Source organism: Sus scrofa, chromosome 4 (genome assembly GCF_054392235.1).
Source record: "Sus scrofa isolate SSC_HxYL_T2T_F1_AM1 chromosome 4, Sscrofa_HxYL_maternal_Yorkshire_Landrace_v2.0, whole genome shotgun sequence".
Taxonomy (NCBI): domain Eukaryota; kingdom Metazoa; phylum Chordata; class Mammalia; order Artiodactyla; family Suidae; genus Sus; species Sus scrofa.
Window position 1 is genome coordinate 87,663,957 of NC_139386.1, and position 22,207 is coordinate 87,686,163.

The 22,207-nt window shown below is 46.2% G+C and overlaps 2 protein-coding genes and 2 non-coding genes across 22 annotated transcripts in view; 1 reads left to right on the forward strand and 3 right to left on the reverse strand.

Moving 5' to 3' along the window:
* The window catches only part of MPZL1 (myelin protein zero like 1), an 83,361-nt gene extending 74,772 nt beyond the window's left edge, over positions 1-8,589 (reverse strand). For 4 of the 6 annotated variants that reach the window (XM_085022512.1, XM_085022510.1, XM_013996806.3 and 1 more), the window contains exon 1: positions 1,509-1,760. In XM_085022512.1, the coding sequence (XP_084878638.1) occupies positions 1,509-1,599 (91 nt within the window). In that variant the 5' untranslated portion in view covers positions 1,600-1,760. Of the gene's footprint in view, positions 1-1,508; positions 1,761-8,426 lie in introns of those variants that run through there. The other 2 variants (XM_085022513.1, XM_085022509.1) reach the window with 1 other exon arrangement.
* TRNAP-AGG (transfer RNA proline (anticodon AGG)) lies at positions 7,258-7,329 on the forward strand. The gene has a single exon. It is a non-coding gene; the product is annotated as a tRNA-Pro (tRNA).
* TRNAP-CGG (transfer RNA proline (anticodon CGG)) lies at positions 8,030-8,101 on the reverse strand. Its single transcript has one exon. It is a non-coding gene; the product is annotated as a tRNA-Pro (tRNA).
* Positions 8,590-16,365: 7,776 nt separating the features above from the next.
* Positions 16,366-22,207, reverse strand: part of RCSD1 (RCSD domain containing 1) — a 501,912-nt gene continuing 496,070 nt past the window's right edge. For all 14 annotated transcript variants that reach the window (XM_085020320.1, XM_085020318.1, XM_085020316.1 and 11 more), the window contains 1 exon segment: positions 16,366-18,323. In XM_085020320.1, coding sequence (XP_084876446.1) covers positions 18,291-18,323 — 33 coding nt within the window. In that variant the 3' untranslated portion in view covers positions 16,366-18,290.

Sequence of the window (22,207 nt, forward strand, 5' to 3'; positions counted from 1 at the left end):
ACTGATTGAGGCCAGGGATCAAACCTGAATACTCTTGGATGCTAGTCAGATTCGTTTCCACTGAGCCTCAATGGGAAATCCCTTTTATTTAAACAAAACAAACAAAAAAAACAAACCTCAGAAGAGACATTTATACATAATGAATTTTGTCTTATATGTACAAAGTACATCTTCACCTATCAATCTCCACAGGGTGGGGGACTTTTACAATTAGACTTTATAGTTCATGGAACCATTCATTAAATGTTATTTTTCCTGGCATTTCCTACCTGGTGCAGTGGATTAAGAATCAACTGCAGCTGCCCTGGTGTCTGGAGGCACAGGTACCATCCCCCCGCAGGTGCAGTGGGTTAAAGGATCCAGCATTGCCCCAGATGCAACCTCAGCTGCAGCTGGGATTCAGTCCCTGCCCCGGGAACTTCCATATGCTGTGGGTGCAGCCATTAAAAAAAAAAAAAAAAAAGATATTTTCCAAAGATTACATTAAGGACTTTTCCATGAAACTAATTACTGAGTATACTCATGTTCAGATACTGTGAGGCAACTGACATTTTGCAAAACAAAAGAAATGAACAAGTCTCCATGGGTTCTTAGGAGTTGGCCCTCTTTATAACCATTACTTAACCACATTCTCAGACAGCAACAAGTACTCTGCTTTGAACAACACACACACAAACGCCTATGGGGGACTGCGGATATCCCTAAAAGAACTCATCCAATTCAATCAGTCCAGTCTCAGGTTTACCTTATGCCTCACTCACGAAATCTAGCAAGGAAAAAAAGGATTTTTTTTTTTGGATAAAAGAAAAATGTGCCTTTTAATGTCCTATGTCTTGTCAAAAAATGGTGACGATGTCTCGAATGATTATGGATTTGCCCGAACTCTTAAACCAGGTCATTCCAGTGGTATTTCCAACTCTGCATTCTCACCCAAAAGTAATGTAAATTTCTTCTTGGTGCTCTGCAGACCCCAGAGATAAGCCAAATTAAGCTCCGGGACTCTTCTATCTCAGAGGCTTAAAAATGGGTACTTTACGAGGTTAAAAAAAAAAAAAAAATTGCTTAAAACAGAGGAACAAACAACAAAGGCCCTACAAATGAAAAACCTGCAACCTTCCGCCACCTCCCAAAGGTGGAGAACGCCAGAAGCCCGGGTTCCTGAACCGGAATTCCAGGCGGGCCCAGGCGACCCAAAGTCACCATGCGGAGAAGGTGGGCGAATCAGCGAGGGTGCGATGCAGCCGCCCGTCGGGCCTGCTCTCCAGACAGATTCCCCCAGGAGTGAGCAAGGTAGGGAGTTTTTCCCCCTTCCTCCTCACGCAGGGACCGAGGAAGAAGAAAGAAGCTCCGCGCCTCCTCTGCCCGTAGCGGGGCCCGCGGTCCCCGCCCGCCGGCTCGGTTCCCCCAGCCCCAGAGCGCGTAGGCCGCGCCCCCTCCCCACCTCAGCGCCCCTCAAGCTCAGGGCCCGCCACCCTGCCCCAAGCCCCCGCCGCCACCGCAACACTCACGGAGTCCGAGCGCCGCCACCAGCACCGACCACAGCCAGCGCCCGCGGTCTGGGGCTGCAATCAGTGCCCTGGCCCCGGCGGGCGCTGCCATCGTCCTCTCGCTGCAGCCGCAGCCGCCGCACCCCCGGGCCCCGGTCCCCACTGTGGTTAGCTCTGCTCGGGGCTGAAGGAGCCTGACTCGCCGCCACCCGCGTCCGCTGGCACCTCCACGCCGCGCTCCCCGCTCGCGGCCCCAGGCGCAGCCAGCCAGCCCTCCGCCGCGGCCTCGGCTCCAGCTGCCTGCTCATTGGCCTGCCCCGCGCCCTTTGAAGGACGGGATTGGAAGGCACTTACTGTCCATCACCCCTCCCCCAGGTGTAGCCCCGCCCCCCTCAGTCCCACCCTGGCTCCTTATCCAGGCGCTGGAGGTCCCCGGCTGTCCGAGGGAACCGCCGCCAAGCCCTTTGCCTGCCTGCGTGGCTGCCGCCTGCCTTTCTCCTCTGCCTCTCTAAGGGTCCAACCCCCCAGATCTCATTATCTGTCCTCGCCTGTTTCAGCTCTTCTCCGTTTCTCTGAGCCTCACCTAAAGAAGCAGTTCATTTACTAAATTAAAAAAAGAAAAAGAAAAAGAAAAGAAGGATTAGGGTGCAATGGGGAGAGACTTCTGATTCAGACTTCCAGATAGAACTCGTTTCCCCGCTTGCCCTGCTTCCCGAGGCGTGTCCTTTGCCTGGACCAGATAATTTATGTGTTGCAATTTGAAAAATCTACTAGCTTAAAAAGAAGTCTCCATCTTGTCTGACTCCCTTCTTAGGAGGCCCTCCTTTTGGTTTAAGAAGGGTCAGGAACTGAGAACACTTTCCTGCAACCTAGAGCACAAATGAATGGGGGGTTTGTTTGTTTTGCTTTTATCAACAAAATGTCCCTTAATTTATCAATAAAAAATTGGTTAGTTCTCCACCCTGACTCGGAAGTGCCTTGCCTGAGCCGGCTCCACTTGGTTATCTTGGCCCAGGACAATGTCTGCAACTTATTGGTTGCCCAGTAAATAAAGTGTTTGGAAGGGTCCTTCTGAGAGTAGCCCATGAAAGAGAGAAATGAGACAAGAGCACAAGAAAGATGATGGTGAAGGAAGAAAAGGAAAAACCCAGATAGGAGGCCAATAGTGTGAGTGAGGAAAACAAGTACTAGGCAGTTAGGAGAGAGTGGGGGAAGAGCGTGGTGAGAGGACCTAAATGCAGCCTCTCATTTCAGGATTTTGTCTAAAGTCAATCTTAGTAACACCTCTCCTGATTTGTTGCTGTTTTAGCCTGCTAGCCTTGCAGTACCACAAACTCATAATAATTACTTTAGCACTAGTGAGAGAAAACTGAAAACTACAAAGAGAGAGAGGGACCATTTCAATCTATTTCTCACTCAGCATGACCTTATGAAGTGTTTCTGGAATGCCATAGGTTGGAAAGAATACTAATATACAAGTGCATTAAGGAAGTTCCCATCGTGGCTCAGCAGAAATGAATCTGATTAGCATCCACGAGGACTCAGGTTTGATCCCTGGCCTCACTTAGTAGGTTAAGGATTCTGCGTTGCAGTGAGCAGTGGTATAGGTTGCAGACATGGCTTGGATCTCATGTGGCTGTGGCTGTGGCTGTGGTGTAAGCCTGCAGCTGTAGCTCCGATTTGACCCCTAGCCTGGGAACCTCCATATGAGGCCCTCAAAGGACAAAAAGAAAAAAAAAAGTGCATTAAGTGAGCAACTACTATGTGCTGTAGATGTACAATACCTAGACTTTACTCTGAAGAAGCACAGTCTACTAGTCAGTGTAGCAAGCAAGTACGTAATGAGATTTTTTTTCATGCTCTATGAGATCAAATAAAGGAGAGACCTAAGGCCAGCAGGGACAATGAGGTTCTCAAAAACACATGTAATGTGAAAAGCTTCTCCACTGACTGTGATGTATCTCAACACACATATTCTCTCTTCTGAGAACCACTGGCCCATGAGGTGTCTGGAAAAGATGCACAGAGGATGTAGCATTTGAGGTGGATTTTAATGGGTGAATAAAGTTTCACCAGAGGGAAACAGGAAAAGTCAACTCAGACACAAGAAAGAAGTACTAGGTGTAAAGGAATAGTGGATTAAGCTTGTGTGATTTGGGACTTCAGGGGTTTTAGGGTAGGAGAGAACACTGGAAAAGCAGGCTGTGGTTATATTTTAAAGAGCCTTGGATTGTCTTTATTCTGTAGGCAGTGTGTAGTGATGACAGGGAGGTGACAAATTCAGACCCATGTATTAAAAGGGTGACCCCTGCAACAGACAAGGCAAGAGTGAGGAGAGTACAAAATAAGTTATTGATAGTGATGATGGAGCGGACTATTGGAAAAACCATTCAGAATGACAAGACTGGGTATAAATTGGATGGGAAGTTTAAGCAAAGACAGATGTGACCTCCACTTTCTAGCCAGAGTGGAGAATGATGCTGGCAGTTAACCAAGACTAAAAACCCAGAAAGAGAACCTGGTCTGGGAGGAAAGCTAATAAGCAGGGCCCTGAACACAGCTTCAGGTGCTGAGAAGACCCAGATGGTCAATCAGAAGGCAGTTGGATACCTAGGCCTGGAGCCCAGGGAAGAAGAGAAGGGCTAATGTGAAGTTGAAGGCCTGCCATGGTGGCAAAGTGTTACCACACTAAACAATATCAGACCATTATTAATAAAATATTTGTTGAATGAACACATGAATGGTTTATTAAGTTAATCTAGATAAGTTACAAAGGAAAAAAAATGCCACTTTGCTTTAGCATAGTCCTTACATTGTGGTTTCTTTCTTTTTTTTTTTTTTTTTTTTTTTGCCTTTTTGCCTTTTCTAGGCCTGCACCCGTGGCATATGGAGGTTCCCAGGCTAGGGGTCTAATTGGAGCTGGAGCTGCCGGCTGACACCACAGCCACAGCAACGCCAGATCCAAGCCGTGTCTGTGACCTACACCATAGCTCACGGCAACGCCAGATCCTTAATCCACTGAGTGAGGCCGGGGATCAAACCCACAACCTCATGGTTCCTAGTCGGATTCATTAACCACTGAGTCACAACAGGATCTCCACATTGTAGTTTCTGATCCTTCTGTAGAGATAGAAAATGGAAAACAAACAAACAAAAAACCCTCTGGATTTCAGCCACTACTGTGAGCCTGAGGGTCTTACTCAACAAACCTCCTCTTCTTCAGATACCTCCCTGGAAGCTATTTCTAGCTCACTCAGTCCAGACAATACAACCAGAATCAAATGAATCACAATCAGGTGGGAAGGTCCGTTTTGATGGGCTGCTGCCTTGGAAAGGAATGGTCTCCTTAGGGAGAATTTTCCCCACAGAGTCAATAAGAAGGAAAATCACGTGCAGAGTCCTCTCTGATAATGATTATCCATCAGCTAAGTAGGATCTATGTGCAGATCCATCAGCCTCACAGACTTCCTGCTTCGTGAGATGGACAATGGACAATAAACGCACTAGTGAGGAGCGGGGTTGCCTTGCGAACATCTCAAGGCTTTAAATTTTCTCTCAGTAGAGACCAGGTAAGAGGCACCCAGGAGCAGCTAGTTTTGGCAAATATATATGGGGAGAATCTTCTAGACCTGGAATTAATGGGAGAAGTTAGAAGAGAATGACAGGAACCAAAATTTCAAACATCTTTGTGATTGTGGTAGAATTCTCTTCCATCTCCTGTACTCTCCTGGCATTCTCTCCTGCCTTGTCTTTTAAGATCTGTGGCCAGGGGAAAATTGGAATGCTGTGTGATCTGCAGGTGGTGATAACAAGCCATTTCAGGAACACTGAGATTGAATGACTACCAGATCGAGTCCAAGATGAATCCCAGGCCATGCTGAGAAAGATTTACCTGGAGCTAAATTAGTTTCTTGAACATTTCTACAGAGAAAATATCTTCGTCCAGGAAAAGTGTGGCATTTTTGCTAGGACATTTTTGAAAATCTGATAGAGTTCTAGTGTCTCTGGGGTCCCTGGGCACAGAGGCACCAAATTGGGGAATATGAGTGATGGGGTCTTTATGGCTCATTGTATAGGAGAAGGTATGTCACCAGGCTGCTTCATTTCCTGTGGCGGGGATAAAATACTCCTCAAGGTTCTCAATCTCCCTGTGCCCTGCAACCACCTAAGTACTACTTCTGCTTCACCTATGAGGGAAGGAAGTGCCTCGGAAGAGGCATCGCAGACAATCCTCCTACCATGATAGAGGCATTTCTCACTCTGAGTTGGGCAATGGAGAGCCTAAGTTTTGTTACCCTCAGTCTTCCTGTATCATTGTTGGGAGAGCAAATGAGATATTCTGGTGGCACCGGCAGTGGAAAAAATGAATACTTTCAATGACTAGAGAGAAGGAGGAGGAAGAAAGAAGAAACCATAAAATGATAACTGCGGTAAATTCCAGTGGGGAAAGTGAGCATAGAGACAGACCTCTTATGAAAAGCCATGGAGGTTTTCAGAAATCTAAAGTGGTTACATTATTTTACCTAAGGAAGTTATTTTGTAGTTTCCCCTTTCTCTAGAGAAACAGAAAATTTTTAAATGTCCAGGGCCATTTGTTTTCCAGTTACGTTCTGATGAATAATCTGTGCAGGCATCTAGAACTAACAAACATTTTTAAAGTGTATTTTTATCCACCCTACCCTGGGCCCTAAGAAGGACTGAGAACTCAAGTTAGGACAGTTTCAAATAAAACAAAGAAGGGTAGTGACTGAATGGTAGAGCTCCAGAACTATAATTTACTGCTGTCAAGCCATAAAAACAACTTAGAGTGTGGCACATAGTGCTTCTAAATGTTTGTTGAATGAATAGCCATCAAATGAATGAATAAACTGATGAATGAATGGTGTAGGGAATCAAATTTTAAAAGAGATCTGTTTAGGATAGTCACCCTGTCTCCTTGTTTCCTATCTGGTTAGTTAATTGCTAGAGTGACAATGCGCAATTACTGATCGTCCAAGTACCAAAATTTGTATGTTTAAGGGATTTGAAATGAATTGCAGTCATTCAGCAATTATTCACTGAGCACTAGCTTTGCTAGCAAAAGCCTCAATGCTAAGTATTTAAAAATTTTAAATAAATAAGCTATGCCTTGAAGATATGGGGACAACCAGGCACCAACTGGTTGTCAATTAGTATTCAGTGCTGCTGTTGATGTCTTGTCCGCCAGTAAGTTATGATTAGAGGAGACAAGACTACAACCCAATTATATACTGCATACAATTGGTTTTAAATGTTAAGGGATTTGGGGAGGGAAGGTTAGAGTTTGGGATTTATGGAAAAAAGAGAGCGAGAGAGATTTTCTAGGTGAAAACAGTTTGAGGAAAAATACAGAGATGGGAATTCTCAAAGCTGGAAAAGTGGTGCTTTGAACACTAGAGTAAAAGGTGTAGGCAAGAAACCGACAATTTTGCTATTACTGGAAAGCGCAACATCCAGAATGTCCTTGCACCCCTTTCTGAGTGTAGGGAGAGAGTCTGAAATCCGCCTTCCACAGGGATATTGCCACACACTCACTGCAACTTATGAGCTATGAATATAAATAGAATTATAAATATCACACCGGAAGTGACACGGTTATTTTCTTTTGTGTTACTGATTTTCAAAGATCAAAAGGGAAAAGAAAATCGAAAACAGCTGAAAGATATAAACTCATTACACAGGCAACCACTTGGGGGCGCGGACCTAAGTAATTCCACCTTCCTTTGTGATGGCGGAAATAGAGCATCATCGCGGCTCGTTGGTCTAGGGGTATGATTCTCGCTTAGGGTGCGAGAGGTCCCGGGTTCAAATCCCGGACGAGCCCTCATTTATTTCTTTTCGTGAATTAATTGTAATTCTAAAGTTAATTTTACCACAGATCCATAAACGCAATAAATGCATGTCGGTGAAAAACACAAAACTGAGACTTAGAGCACATTTTACGTTCAAATGCAATTAAAAGACGTAACATGAACACGTAGAAAGTTTGCTAACAATGTTAATACTCTGCAAACGCTGTCCCCAACCCCGGCCAGTTCCAGAGTCAGCGCGTGTGTTAGTAACTGAGTTCCGATCGTGTTTAAACTTGCGCTCTCCAGCTATAATGGAAAAAATAAAAATCAGTAAAAATAAACAAACAAATAAATAAGTAAAAATAAACTTGAGTTCGCCTACGCACGTCGACCTGCAGAGCAGGGTGTAGGCCACCGCGGGAGGAGGACAGCGCGCCCCATCACCTGGGTCGCGCTAGTCCACGGCGCCCCCCTCCCGTTCGGAGTCTTCGAGGGGCGCCCAAGGAGTCCGCACGAGGCGTGTCTCTTTCCCAAGTATACGTGTTTTAAATGGTACGAGCATTTTCTTGCCTTCTTCTAGGATGTACAAATACCACATGTTATAGGCATTGCTCTCAGTGGATCCTTTACTTAAAACTACGGAGAGATTCGTGCTCGAGAACAGTTTCATTTCAGCCTCTAAATAGGCTGTGTGGGAAAAAGCTGGTTGGTTTTTAAGGAGAAAAAGAGCCTGGGCTCGTCCGGGATTTGAACCCGGGACCTCTCGCACCCGAAGCGAGAATCATACCCCTAGACCAACGAGCCGCTCTCGGCAAACGCGCTCCCGGCGCCTCCCTTCAGCCTTGCCCCGCCTCTGGCCGCGCTGCCTGGCTGAACCAGGTCGGCGACCTTTCTCTCGCTCTCCAGGCCTGGGGTCCGAAACCCTTCTCGCCACCCGGAAAGCGACCCGAAGGGACGCGCGTTTTGCCCAGCGGGACCAGCCGTATCACCCGCAGCCGAGGCTCTGCACCTCGGCCTGCGGCCATCCGCACACTATCGGGGAAGCCGCCCGGATGGCTCCTGGAGTGCTTTGGCGGCCGGGCGCTGGGAGCTGGGCTAGGAGGGCGCATGCAGGGCCCCTCGGACTTACCGGACGCCGCTGGCGCCAGTGCCCATTGTCTTCACGCCGCCTGTTTCGCTCCTTGAGGAGGGCTCCCGCCACCCTCCGTTCTCAGACCACCCTCAGTGCTCTCGGCCGCGTGCCCCATCCGCCTCCCCATCCCTGTCACCTGCGCGGCCGGGGGACAACGCTCGCGGGTGGGTGGGGCGGGAACGGCTGTGGAGGAGCGGGCGGCATATGGAGAGGGTTCACCTTATCCTTTGGAGGGAATGATGGGCCGCAAGAATTCTCAAAGGGAGAGTATTAACAGCTAACTTTTTTCGAAGGTTCATTTTGGGGTGGTGCACCCTTTTAAGCGCTTTGCATGTATTGAATTGCTTATTCTTCACAACGTGTCCCTTATGTACTCCTGTTATCCTCATTTCACAGGGAGGCCCAGAGACCTTAAGTAGATCTCTTAGGACCACACAGGAACAGGACCGTGGTCTTGGGAGGTGGGCTGAATGGGGAGGGTCTTGGCAAGTGCTGGGGAAGGAGGGGGCAGAGTTCGATGCCTGAGCAGCTGGAGGAGTGATAAAGGCAGTGGCAGTGGGCAGATCCTTTGCTCTGGCACCACCTCACCTCCATCCCCTACCGTTAATGGGGAAGAACAAGTCAGACTTCATCTTGGATCCGTTTATTTATTTTTTACTTTAACCTTCGTTTTTATTGTTTTTGGTACAATAAAACACTAAACGGATGTTTCCTATGGCTTACAATACACATAACGGCCCATCTCTGGGAGCTCTGCCTCCCATGCCGGAGGGTTACGCTAAAATACCTGTAAATTCACAGAAAAAATCCTGAACCCGCTCACCTGTGAATGGGTGCAGGAAAGACGAAATTAACACATCCGCTCCTGGCCAGAACCAGGAAATATTTGCAACAATTTAGCGCCTTCTTTTTTACTTTAACCTCTTCACCTCCCCCTCTTCGTTCTATTTGAAAAACTAGCATCCAATCCCCGGGGAAAGGTTATTTTTTGGGACACTGGTCCACCATCTTCCCCTTCTGATGAATAAAATCGCTATTCCTTGTCCCAACAACTGTCTCTCAATTTACTGGCCTGTCCTGTAGCAAGCAATAAGCTTGGACCCAGTGACACTACCTACACCCTTAAGCCCGGCCTAAGGCCCCACTCCCAGTGATCAAAAGTGTAGGGTCTCCCACATGTAAGGTCTCTCTGCCTGGGGTCTTCAGCTAGTATTATCTGCTTTCTGCCTGCACTCCCTCTTCCCTCCCTGCCCCTACCTACTTGGATTCTCATTTCTCAAACCCTCTTCTATCCTTAGGTTACTTTGAATTCAGGGTCACTGGCATGCATTGCTCCATAGCCTGCTCAGTCTGTTCTCTGAGGATCCAGGTCGTGTTTTTGCCCCCTCACCTTTTGACTGAGAGCTCCCCATTTGCACCAGCCTCTCTGCTCTTCTCCTGCTTCCTTCCTTCCTCCTGACACTGAAACTGATAGTATTAACTGCCTGAACCAGAACACAGATTGGGGCTTGAACCCTTGTGCGGGGGACTCCAACCCAGCCTAAACCCAGATTGGTACTTGAATCCAAGATTTTACGTTAGAATCACTCACCCTGTGTCTGGACTCGCTGAGGTTCAGGTTCTTCATGTCTCCGTGCAGAAGGAATTCAGCGAGAGACAAAGTGATAGGCAAGAAATAGATTTATTAAGATAGGACATTTGCGAGAGATGCACTGGCAGGCACGGAAGCTCTGCCCCGAGGATCTGGTGGGCTACAGTTTTATCATCCAAGAGGAGTGGGGGTTGGAAAAACCCGCCTCTTCCTTTCTGGGAGTGGTAGCTCCTTAGTATCTGGTAAGGTGTGTATTCAAATCTGCAGAAGGGTGGTCCTCAAACTCTTGCCCTTGGTCTGAATATGAATGCAGGCCTCATCCCATCCCCCACCCAATGACACAAGGCAATTCGCAAGACTCCACTAACGAAGCAAAGCTGTCTTGTGCCTACGTCTTTTTTGAGCAATTTATTTATTTACAGCGATCTCCCAATGTCCCCTAAGTTACCCGTGGTCCTTTATTGAGACTTCTGAAAATACCTGTGTCTATTTCATCCCTATCAACACCAGTGGGCAGACATTAGGGATGCCACTGAATGATAGGCCAGCATCAGAGCTCACTCCCTTTTTGAGTGTGACAGGGGACATACGAGTGAAAACACTTTGAAACAAAGTGCAAAAGCTGGAAAACCTTTCTATAACCCAAACTGGACATGTGGAGACATTCCAGATCTCGGTTGCTCCCTGGAGTAGGAGGATGTGTCTAGGGTAGACAACTCTGCCTAAGCTTTCCATTTGCTTTTATGATAGGTAAATTGTTTATTGTCACCCTCTCCCTGTCTGAGGCCACTTTTCTTCCTCCTACTGAGCTAAGTTTGAGAGCTGGATTTTGCTTTTAACCAACCCACTCTTTTGAAGTTTGAAAATGGCTTTAGGAGGGTGAGGAAGGAGGGAGACCTGAGCAATCTAGGTTTTGCCCTCTGCCTTGAGACTGTACCTTCTAGAGGTCTCCCTCTGCCCCGGCTGGGCTGAGCTGTACCCTGCCCCTAGGGGGCTCCTCTTCACTCCCTCACCAAGGCTGGAGAACTTTCTCCCTTTGCCCACATCCACTCTCAAGGTTTTTGTTGTTATTGTTTTGCAATTTCCCACATCTGATTTCCCAAAGCTTTTGAAAATGGTAGTATGTTAAAAGTACTATTGCATATAACAATTTTGACTTGGGGTCGGATGCGTGGAAGAGCAGAGATGAAATGAGAAATGACTAGGTCCGTTTGGGGATTAGAATAACCCTAGGATGTCATGGTTGATGCCTTGAAATTGTGAATGGCTTTTAAAATCACTGACGGTGAGGGATTGGTGCTTATTTTATAACTAATATTTGCCACTGAATTCTGACCCATTTGAGGCTTAAGCAGTGCAGACTTGGCTCTGACTTGGAATGGTCAGCCCTTAGAACTGAGAATACAATTTAATCACATGTGTCTGCCTTTCAAAAGAAACTTCCTGGAGTTCCCAGGTGGCCTAGTGGTTAAGATTTGGGGGTGTGACTGCTGTGGCTCAGGTTTAGTCTCTAGCCCAGGAACTTTCCCATGCCAAGGGTGTGGCAAACAAAGCAAAACAAAACAAAAAAAAGAAAGAAAATTCTTGCATACTCCTTCCACATGACGGGCCTCAGGACTGTGTGCTGAGCCTTATTCGCTGCCTGTGGGGTTAGGCAGGAACTGATTCACAGGCCACCATCATTGTCCCCTGAGTAAGTTTGCTTTGACCCCTGCGAGCCGTGTGCTGATCTGCATAGAAACTTGGGTCAGATTTAACATTTGCATTTTTTTTTCCAGACTCCAGTCCAATAGCCTCAATGACTTCAGCTACTTTTTACTAATAACATTTCTATGTGGTTTCCCTCAGGGATCCTTTTTCAGAGGCTTATCTCATGCCTCCCCCTGAATTTCACAATCTCCTAATCATCAGGAATGAATTTTGCCTCAGATCTTTCATTTTTTAATAAAATGTTTTCACTTGTTTTAGGTTTTGAGAGGCATGAGGTCATAGAAGTCATAGAATCTGAGATCTAGATTGTGAAAAGAATTGCTTTTGAGGAGGACGCCTTTATTTACACCAGTGGATATTACTACCCCTCTGTTGTGTACTGATTCGGTCTTGCTCTGGATGTTACTGGATGAATAGAAGACAACGTGTGTATTGTTTTCAAGATCAAAATTGTTTTTGTTTATAAAGACATGTTCATGATAATATGTTACAAAAGAAAGACACACAATTACAAATAGTAAGATCTTAGGTTTGGAACAACAATGAATTAAAAATAAAACCTGCACAGGAGTTCTCTTCCTGGCTCAGTGGTTAATGAACCCAACTAGCAACCACCAGGACGCAGGTGTGCTCAATGGGTTAAGGATCTGGCATTGCAGTGAGCTGTGGTGTAGGTCGCAGACGATGCTGGGATCCCGAGTTGCTGTGGCTCTGGCGTAGGCCCGTGGCTACAGCTCTGATCAGACCCCTAGCCTGGGAACCTCCATATGCCGAGAGTGTGGCCCTAAAAAAAAAAGAATAACAACAATAACAAAAGTACATACTCATTTAAAAACTTGCGGATATCCATCAAATATTAACACTAGTTATTTCTGGGTAGTGGCATTATGAATACGTTTTTAAAATAATTTATAATTTACTTAAAATATTTTCATTTCAGAGTTCCCATCATAGCTCAGCAGTTAACAAATCCGAATAGCATCCATGAAGATGCAGTTTCCATCCTTGGCCTTGCTCATGGTTAAGGATCCAGCATTGCCATGAGCTGTGGTGTAGGTCACAGACGTGGCTTGGATCCTTCATTGCTGTAGCTGTGGTGTAGGCTAGCGGCTACAGTTCTGATTCGACTCCTAGCCTGGGAACCTCCATATGCCACGGGTGCAGCCCTAAAAAGCAAAAAAAAAAAAAAAAAATTTTTGTTTAATCCACAAATGTTTAAAAATAAAGATGTACTGCTTTTATAGTGAGGAAAAAAAAGATAATTAACATTTTAAATCACAGAGGAGATGGGGAGTTCCTAAAAGTATTCCTCATGCCTGGTAGAAAGAAAAGAGACACAGAATTAGAGGTGATGCAGAGCAGGCCCTTTTTGCCCTTTCCATCTCAGCCGCTTGCAGAGGTCGTTAGGAAGGCTGCTGCCACTGCTCCTGAAGGGCTAGGTGCATCCATGATGGGGCGGGCCTGGTACCATTCAGCAACCATGAGTTCCTTAGCTAGTCCAACAGTAGTGTTTGAGGTCCTATTATTTTCTTGTAGGGGAATGAGTATCTGCTTCTTGGTAATATCATCCTTGTGTACCAACCATATAATCATTCTAGAATCTTGTTTCTGAATGTTGGTTAAAATGCAATTCATGCCTTAAAACAGAAGCAGTTGATATATGTGATAACTGACATTATAGGTTTACCTAAGTTCATGTAATTTTTTCAGATTTTCATTTGATGAAATACGGTGAAATGCATTTCATTTCCCCCTGAAAAACCAGAGCCATCACTGCCAGGAGTGCCCCTTGGGGAATGCTAGCCTGTTTCCACCTCTTTCTTCTATATCCTGTTTCCCTTATAGCATCTGTGCCAGGACAAGGGCTTGTAGACCCCATGGGGAGCCCACAGCCCTCTAGGATGAGGAGGGAGAGGAAGGAGTTTCTTTGTTCCTGTTTTCAAAGTGGGTGGCTCCCTTTTTGGTGTGAGGAATTTAACACATTCTTTTCCTCCAAGGAGTCTCAAAAGAGCTTCTGCCCCATTAGACCACAGTTTGGGCCTCTCCAGAATTCCCACAGCTCTCCTCAGTTTTGAGGACAGAACTGGAATAAATGGTCTTCTCAGCCTCCATAGCCACTCTGGTCAAGATATCATGGGGCTGAATGGGAGCCTGACTTAACCCAAGCAAGATTGGGAAGTCAGGGATGTGTCACCTGCCCCTAGACTTTTGTGTACTTTGTACTGCTTTCTCAACCCCCTCTGGAAAGGCTTTCTAGAACCAACTCAAGGTGTAATCACAAAGGAGGCTTAATATAGTACCTTTCGCAGGATACGTGTTTCGACTGGAAAGGAAGACTAGAGCCAGTGGAATCAGTTGCTAATTATGACAATTCAGGCACCTGGTATCAGTGAGGGAATTTGGGGCAGCAATAGATGTTGAAAATAATCCTATTCCAGCTCTAAAATCAGTTCGATCGCTCATTACTTAACCAGTATTGTTTGGGTATCTGTAATATTGCTCACGAGGCACTGGCACCATGAAGAGGAACACAGACACTGATGGGACCCTCATGAGCTCCAGACTGGCTCTAGGCACAAAAATACATTATTCCATAAAAAATGAGACTGATTTTCTTCGGTGGCTTATGAAAACGAATTCCTTTTTATTTGAGTAGCTTACATTTGGCTCAGTGCTCTGTTTTTGTTTTTGTCTTTTTCTACCCAGCATCAATTTTTAGTGACAGCATGCTGATTTCACCTTGAGGCACCCCATGCTCCCATTCAGACCTTGCAGATGAAATAGAACTGACTCACCTAGCACCTGCCTCCAGGAGAAGGCAGTGACCAAGGGCCAGCCAATCTGATCTCGGCATCTCCTTAGGATTGGTTCCAGTGTGGATATATGGTCCCCAGGGAGCCTACAGAAAAACTTCGCAGGGTTTTTTCCCCACAGTTATTGGGGAAAAAATAAGCTCTTTCCATTGGGTTTGCAGGGTAGGAAAAGCCTGCTTGAGAATATGGCCAACATGGAGGAAAACAGCAATAACAGAGATTTCCAATAATGCTGAAGTGATTATATTTAGGTCTGTCCATGGATTATATCTATTACTCAATGTATAAGTAACTAGAGAGAGGAGGGAGAAAGAGAAAGATTCATAAGATACAGCTATCCTACACCGGCCAGTTTGCATTGGGTTCCTTTCATTAGCAGCTGAAGATCTTCGTTTATTTATTCAATTAGATTAAATGTTTACATTCCCAATACCCAAGTTGTATTGAACATTTGCACTCCCAATAATCAAAAGAAGACAATGAACTGGTTACCTGTCCACTCCTTTATTTCCTTATCTGACATATATTTATGTAGTGGCTAGTCGACTGCTCACAGGCCAAAGCTGGTCTGGTATACTGGGTCCTGCTCAGGGTGACCTCAGTTAGGAGAATGAGTTTGAGGTGCCTGGCCTCCTCCTCATGGTCATATCTGGTTACCCAGTTCCACATGCAGCTGAAACAGCATCATAGCCCCCTTTTGAATTTTGGCATTTTCCTTCGAAGCACTCAAATTTTCTTTTCCTTGCTCCCTCTCTGGAGAAAGGAAGGACACTAATTAATTAATTAATTAATTAATTATGTCTTTTGAGGGCTGTACCCAAGGCATATGGATGTTCCCAGGGTCAAATCAGAGCTGCAGCTGCTGGCCTATACCACAGCCACAGCAGCACGGGATCTGAGCTGCGTCTGCGACCTACACCACAGGTCATGGCAATGCTTTACCCCATTGAGAGAGGCCAGGAATAGAACCTGAATCCTCATGGGTACTAGTCAGGTTCATTACCACAGAGCCACAATGGGAACGCCAGGGATGCAATTTAAAATTCAAGGGAGACTGTGGAGTTCCTGCAGTGGGACAGCAGAAACAAATCCAACTAGGAACCATGAAGTTGCGGGTTTGAACCCTGGCCTTGCTCAGTGGGTTAAAGGATCTGGGGTTGCCGTGAGCTGTGGTGTAGGTTGCAGATGTGGCTCAGATCTGGCATTGCTGTGGCTCTGGTGTAGGCCAGAAGCTGTAGCTCTGATTAGACCCCTAGCCTGGGAACCTCCATATGCACAGGTGGGGCCCTAAAAAGACAAAAAAAAAGACCAAAAATAAATTAAAAAATTCAAGGGAGACTGCAAAGGCAGTGGAAGAATGATTCTGACACTTCTCTTTAGCCTTGTCCCTGTGAAGCATCAGTGTTTTCCTTCAAGCCTCTTAAGGAAGCCTAAATGAAAGCTTTCCTGGCCTGGCGATGACTCTGTACCACGTAAATGACTCTGTACCACCTAAGACATAAATAGATTTCTTTACTCCAAATTTGAAATTCCAGTCTCACCCATGGGATGCAACATGCCCAGAAAGGAGAGCAGTAAACAGCAAGGCTGCAGCACCAACAGGGAAGCTCAGGGTCCTGCCTGAGCTTCAAGCTTCTCAAATTCCCCACCAAGAGCCCCCATCACCAATAAAATCTGAGGATGGGGCCTCTGTGTTTGTTGGTCAATAATGTCACTAACAGGGAACTGGGGAGACTTTTGACCCCATCATGAATGCTCCTTCAGCGTCACATTCTTGTCATTTCTCATTGCTTCTTCATCTGCTACTGTAAGACATGGACCCTCCAGAAGAAAAAGAGTTTTATTTTTACATCTACATCCCATCTGTTCCTTTCCATTTTCTAGTAAGGGAAAGTGGCAACGTTCCCCTTTCACCACACACACCCACAGACATGCTCAGATTCACAAAACTCTTGCCCAGATATGTGCATGAATATATAAACAATCCAAAGACATATATAAATAAATCCATGTATTGTTTAGGGGGTATACACCTCTGTCAATAGACAGATGATTGATACGGTCTGGATCTTAAAATAACTGAAACACACGTCTCCCAAAAACTCTGCAAAAATACAAAGCTTATTACAGTATCAGTCTTCACTAGATTACAAGTTTTAGAAGCTGCATTCGATTTAAAAATAGTTTTTGGAAAAATATATCCCAAACATTAACACTATCCTGGAGTTAGAAAAACTGTAAATAGGGTGATAAATTGAGGTACCAGCGGTGAGATAAGGCCTTTGAGTCTGAGAGGCTACTTTCTGAAGTCAGAGTAGAGTGTGGTCTAAGAGACCTTCGAAAAAATGACTGCTTCACCCACCAAATCAGCATGTTGAAACACTGAAATACTCAAATCTGAGTAAGGACCATCTCTAAAAATTAAATATGTTTTGGATGAGCATCTTTCAGCTTTGAGTCTGAGAGGCTACTTTCTGAAGTCAGAGTAGAGTGTGGTCTAAGAGACCTTCAGAAAAACGACTGCTCCACTCACCAAATCAGCATGTTGAGACACTGAAATACTCAAATCTGAGTAAGGACCATCTCCAAAAATTAAATATGTTTTGGATGAGCATCTTTCAGCAGAAGTGGGTGAAGAGGGGAGCAGCTATGTCCGGAAAAGGGTTGCTGATGAATCTCCTGCATTCTGCAAATAGAACCCTTAAAGCAAGAGCTATCCCACCCCTCCCGAGTCCAGGAGGAGAGGCTGGGTTTCCACTCAAGTGGGGAAAGCCAGGAAGGACGGTCTCATTATGTACCTTGCACATCACGATGCTCAAAGCACCTCCCAAGAGGTACCTAATCCATGCTTGAGGGCCCCCTTCTGGAAGGGCAAGCTTCCTTCCCCCAGGATAAAGCAGAGGGCAGGCATTGCTCAGGTTGTCGTGCTCTGCTGCTTTCAGGAGGAGGAAATGTAGCCTGAAACCTGACACTCTGCCTCTCCAAAGGAGCTGCTCCCTGCCTCCTCCTCCTCAGCCAGTGAGCAGAGCTGCTTACCTCCCAGCATATCATCAACTAAGGAACTACCAGGCAGAGGGGAAAAGCTCCTGCTGCTGGAACGGACACATATTTTTTAATGTTTCAATAATTACCTCTTTTAGTGCAATGTTTTCAAAATCCATTGGCCGGTTTAAATTTGGACAGAGCTGAAAGGCTGTCTCGTAATTTACAGGATTTCTTACGCTCTTCCATAACTTACAGGGTTTCTATTTCCAGCGATACTCTTGTTTCTAGCCACCTGAAATGAGTTTTTACTTACATTTGAGGACTGTGAAAACTTTAGAACAGTAAAAAGGCTGTCCTTTTATGCAAAACAAATCAGATCAGCTCAATCCTAGTCCCGTTCTGAGGTCAGCGATAGAGATAGGTGGGTGTGGGCAGTGTCTGCGCTCCACAGGTGGACCAGTATCCCTGGGGAGTTGGCACCACTGCACATTGTTTTAAATACTTTTTTTTTTTTTTTAAACCACGTTCCATCAAGTGACACAAACTCAAGCTGATTGATAAAAGCCTGCTGCCCTCAGATCCAGTCTCAGCTGGTGATGGTGTGGAGGTCGGGAAACTGCAACCTGTCTTCAGGCTAACTCCAGACCCTCAGCCCAGTCCGCTTCTGCGATGGCTTCCTGTGCTGCTGCTCCTATCATTGCAGCTACTTCCAAAGGGATGGCTCGAGCAGCAGCTTCATCACGAGGCACCATATGCTCTTCTTCACATTTTAATTTCCTGGACAGGGGTGTTATCCTGTGAACAGAGAGGGAAGGAGCAAATTAGGAAGAGAGGAGGGAAATCTGGACACTTAGCCTGTTTGCTTGGGGATACTAGGTTGGGGAATAACAGTAATAATGATGCTATGTGCCTGCCATGGTTTTTCACATGTATCTGCTCATTCATTCCTCAAAGCAATATGGGCTTGGTACTTCTATTAGCCTTTTTTTTTTTTTTTCTTTTCGTCTTTTCTAGGGCCGCACCTGCAGCATATGGAGGTTCCCAGGCTAGGAGTCTAATCAGAGCTGTTGCTGCCGGCCTACGCCAGAGCCACATCAATGCCAGATCCGAGCAGCGTCTGCGACCTACACCGCAGCTCATGGCAATGCCGGATCCTTAACCTACTGAGCAAGGCCAGGGATCGAACCTGGAACCTCATGGTTCCTAGTCAGATTCATTAACCACTGCACCACGATGGGAACTCCAGCCCTGTTTTATAGTTGGGGACAATTAAGGCACAAAGAGGTCAAGTGACTTACCCCAGGTCACACAGCTAGTAAGTGGTGGAGTCAGAATTTTTTTTTTTTTTTTTGTCTTTTTAGGGCGGCACCCACAGCATATGGAAGTTCCCAGGCTAGGGGTCGAATTGGAGCTGTAGCTACGAGCCTACAGCACAGCTGCAGCAACACCAGATCCAACCTCCACCACTACTCATGGCAACGCTGGATCCTTTAACCCACCGAGCAAGGCCAGGGATTGAACCTGCATCCTCATGGGTACTAGCTGGGCTCGTTACTGCTGATCCACGACAGGAACTCCTGGAATCAGAATTTAAATCTGGGGACCAGAACTTGAGCCTTCAATGACTAGGTGACACTGCCTATTCCATGATGCTTGGCTTCTCATGTCCTCCCTGCCCTAGCTCTTTACTGCCTCACTCATTCCATTCCATCATCCTGAAACACTGCTCAAGAGTCTTTGGCAGCATAAAAATGGCAAAAGAACAGAAAGATTCAAAAATAAAAAACTAGAAGGACAGAAAAATTGCTATTTATTTAATGTTCACGCAGAGGGTATTACTCTGAAGCTCTTTCTGCACCAGGAGCTGTACCAGGCCTCGCCAACATCAGTTCTCTAGCTGAGAAACCGGGACATTTATGAATACCTCTACAGTGCGAAGTGTTCCTGTTGTGGCTAAGCGGTAAGGAACCCAACTAGGATCAATGAGGATGCAGGTTTGATCCCGGGCCTCGCTTAGTGGGTTAAGGATCTGGTGTGGCCGTGAGCTGTGGTGTAGGTCACAGATGTGGCTCAGATCCTGTGTTGCTATAACCGTGGTGTAGACCATCAGCTGCAGCTCTGATTTGACTCCTAGCCCTGGGAACTTCCACATGCCACAGGTGCAGTCCTAAATAGAAAAACAAACAAACAAAAACAACCACAGTGCAAGCTAGTATGTGATATAAGCCATCCTAAGGGATGACAGGTAGTGTGAGGAGCTGGGACAAAATTTTTTTTTTTTTGGTCTTCTTAGGGCCAAACCCAAGGCATATGGAGGTTCCTAGGCTAAGGGTCAAATCGGGACTGTAATTGCTGGCCACAGCCACAGCCACAGCAAAGAGGGATCTGAGCCGCATCTGGCCTCCACCACAGCTCACAGCCATACCAGATCCTTAACCCACTGAGCGGGGGCAGGGATCGACCAGCATACTCATGGATACTAGTCAGATTTGTTTCCACTGAGCCACGATGGGAACTCCAGGGACAACGTTTGTTGTCAGAACAATCAGAGAAGGCCTACAAGAGGAGAGAGTGCAGTGAGAGGACCTCTGGTGGTGCAGGCACTTCAAGCAGAAGGGACAGAGGGAGCCTGGAGTGGGTGAGAGGATGCGTTGCTTATCGTGGAGCAGTGGGTGATGGTGGCCCTGGCCCCATCATGGGGGACAGGCAAAGGCTGGAGATACCCACAGAGTTCAGCATGCAGGAGTGTGAACTCAATTTTCCAGTGGTAGGGGTTTTGGGTGGGAGAGTGGCATTTCCAGGAAGATGAATATGGTGCTACTGTACTGGGTGGATCTGGAGACCAGGAATGCCATTAGGAGTGAGTGGTGATTGCAGAGATACGGAAGAAGGGGGGCACTGGGCTCAGGACAGCGGAGATGGAGGGGAAAGGGTGTGAAAGGCCCTCAGCAGGAAATTTCAGAAGACCTGGGGTCTGATTAGGTATGGGAGGGGAGGGGACAAAGATAAAGAAGAAAACTAAGTACCTCTTGAGCAGAGGTGGGTAAAGGCTAGCAAAGGGATTGCAGGTTTCAGCTGAATGGAGTGAAGACCTGGAAGAAACAAAGAGAACAGGAGTCTGGTTTGGGAAATGCAGAGTGTGAGGGACGGATGGGCCTCCGAGCTTGGAGGCCTGTCAGTGCATAGTCAGGACTGCGGTCAGAGCCTGCCTGGTGCAGTCGGAGGGGTCCGATAGGTAATGGTGAGGACCAGGTTACTGACAAAAGGAGATGAAGCCTGGGAGTGGGGGCCAGAGGAGACCACTGTGGTCCGGATGTGGTGACTGCCCTAGGAGGTAGGGAGGCAGGGAGGGGACCGGAGCAACCCAGCCACACAGAGGCTTAAGGAAGGAGGTGGTTTCAAGGGCAGGTTGCCGGGGTCAGCTGCGTCACAGAGGTGAGGATGACAAGAACCGAGATAATGACTGGTCTTTGGTGGCTGTGAGGGCATTCGTGAGCTTCAAAGTCATTGCTAAGAGCAAGACCATAAGGGGAAACAAATGAGAGGGAGGCAGAGAGGATTGTGGGCGAGGAGGTGGAAAGCAGAGTGGAGAAGGGATATGTATATTTAGCAATTAAAAAAAAAATACATCTTTTAAAAAAATAACCACAGCTTAGTCCATCGAATCCAAATAGGACTGAAAATATGAACACTGAGTTGTTTACGGTGATGATGCTTATTAAGGAGAGAGGTGCAAAGAGGGAAATGAGGGTAGAGATTCAAAACTCGGCCTTGAAGAAGTTCCCGTCCTGGCTCAGTGGTTAACGAACCTGACTAGCATCCATGAGGACGCAGGTTTGATCCCTGGCCTCACTCAGTGGGTTAAGGATCTGATGTTGCCATGACCTGTGATGTAGGTCACAGACATGGCTCGGATCCCGTGTTGCTGTGGCTGTGGTGTAGGCTGGCAGCTATAGCTCCTATTTGACCCCAGCCTGGGAACCTCCATATGCTGCAGGTGGGGCCCTAAAAAGACAAAAAAACAGGAGTTCCCGTCGTGGCGCAGTGGTTAACGAATCCGACTAGGAACCATGAGGTTTCGGGTTCGGTACCTGCCCTTGCTCAGTGGGTTAAGGATCCGGTGTTGCCGTGAGCTGTGGTGTAGGCCGTCAGCTACAGCTCCAATTGGACCCCTAGCCTGGGAACCTCCATATGCCGTAGGAGCAGCCCAAGAAATAGCAAAAAAAGACAAAAAAAAAAAAAAAAAAAAAAGACGAAAAAACAAACAAAAAAACTCATAAACAAAAAGGATTTACTTTATAGCACGGGGAATATAGTCAATATCTTTCAATAACCTACAATGTAAAGAGTGAAAAAAAAACAACATAAATATATACATGTATATACATATAATTGAAACACTTTGCTGTACAACTGAAACACACTGAAAATCAACTATACTTCAATTTTTAAAAAAGGAAAAAAATTTATTCTCTATACTTCTATGTTGCCAAAATCTTTAAAATGAGAATGTATTCAATGCACTGTAGAATAAAAATTATTCCAGGCAATTTAACCAGTAATTTTATTTTATTTTACTGCTTTTTAGGGCTGCACCCACGGCATATGGAGGTTCCCAGGCCAGGGGTCGAATAGGAGCTATAGCTGCCAGCCTACACTGCAGCCACGGCAAAGCAAGA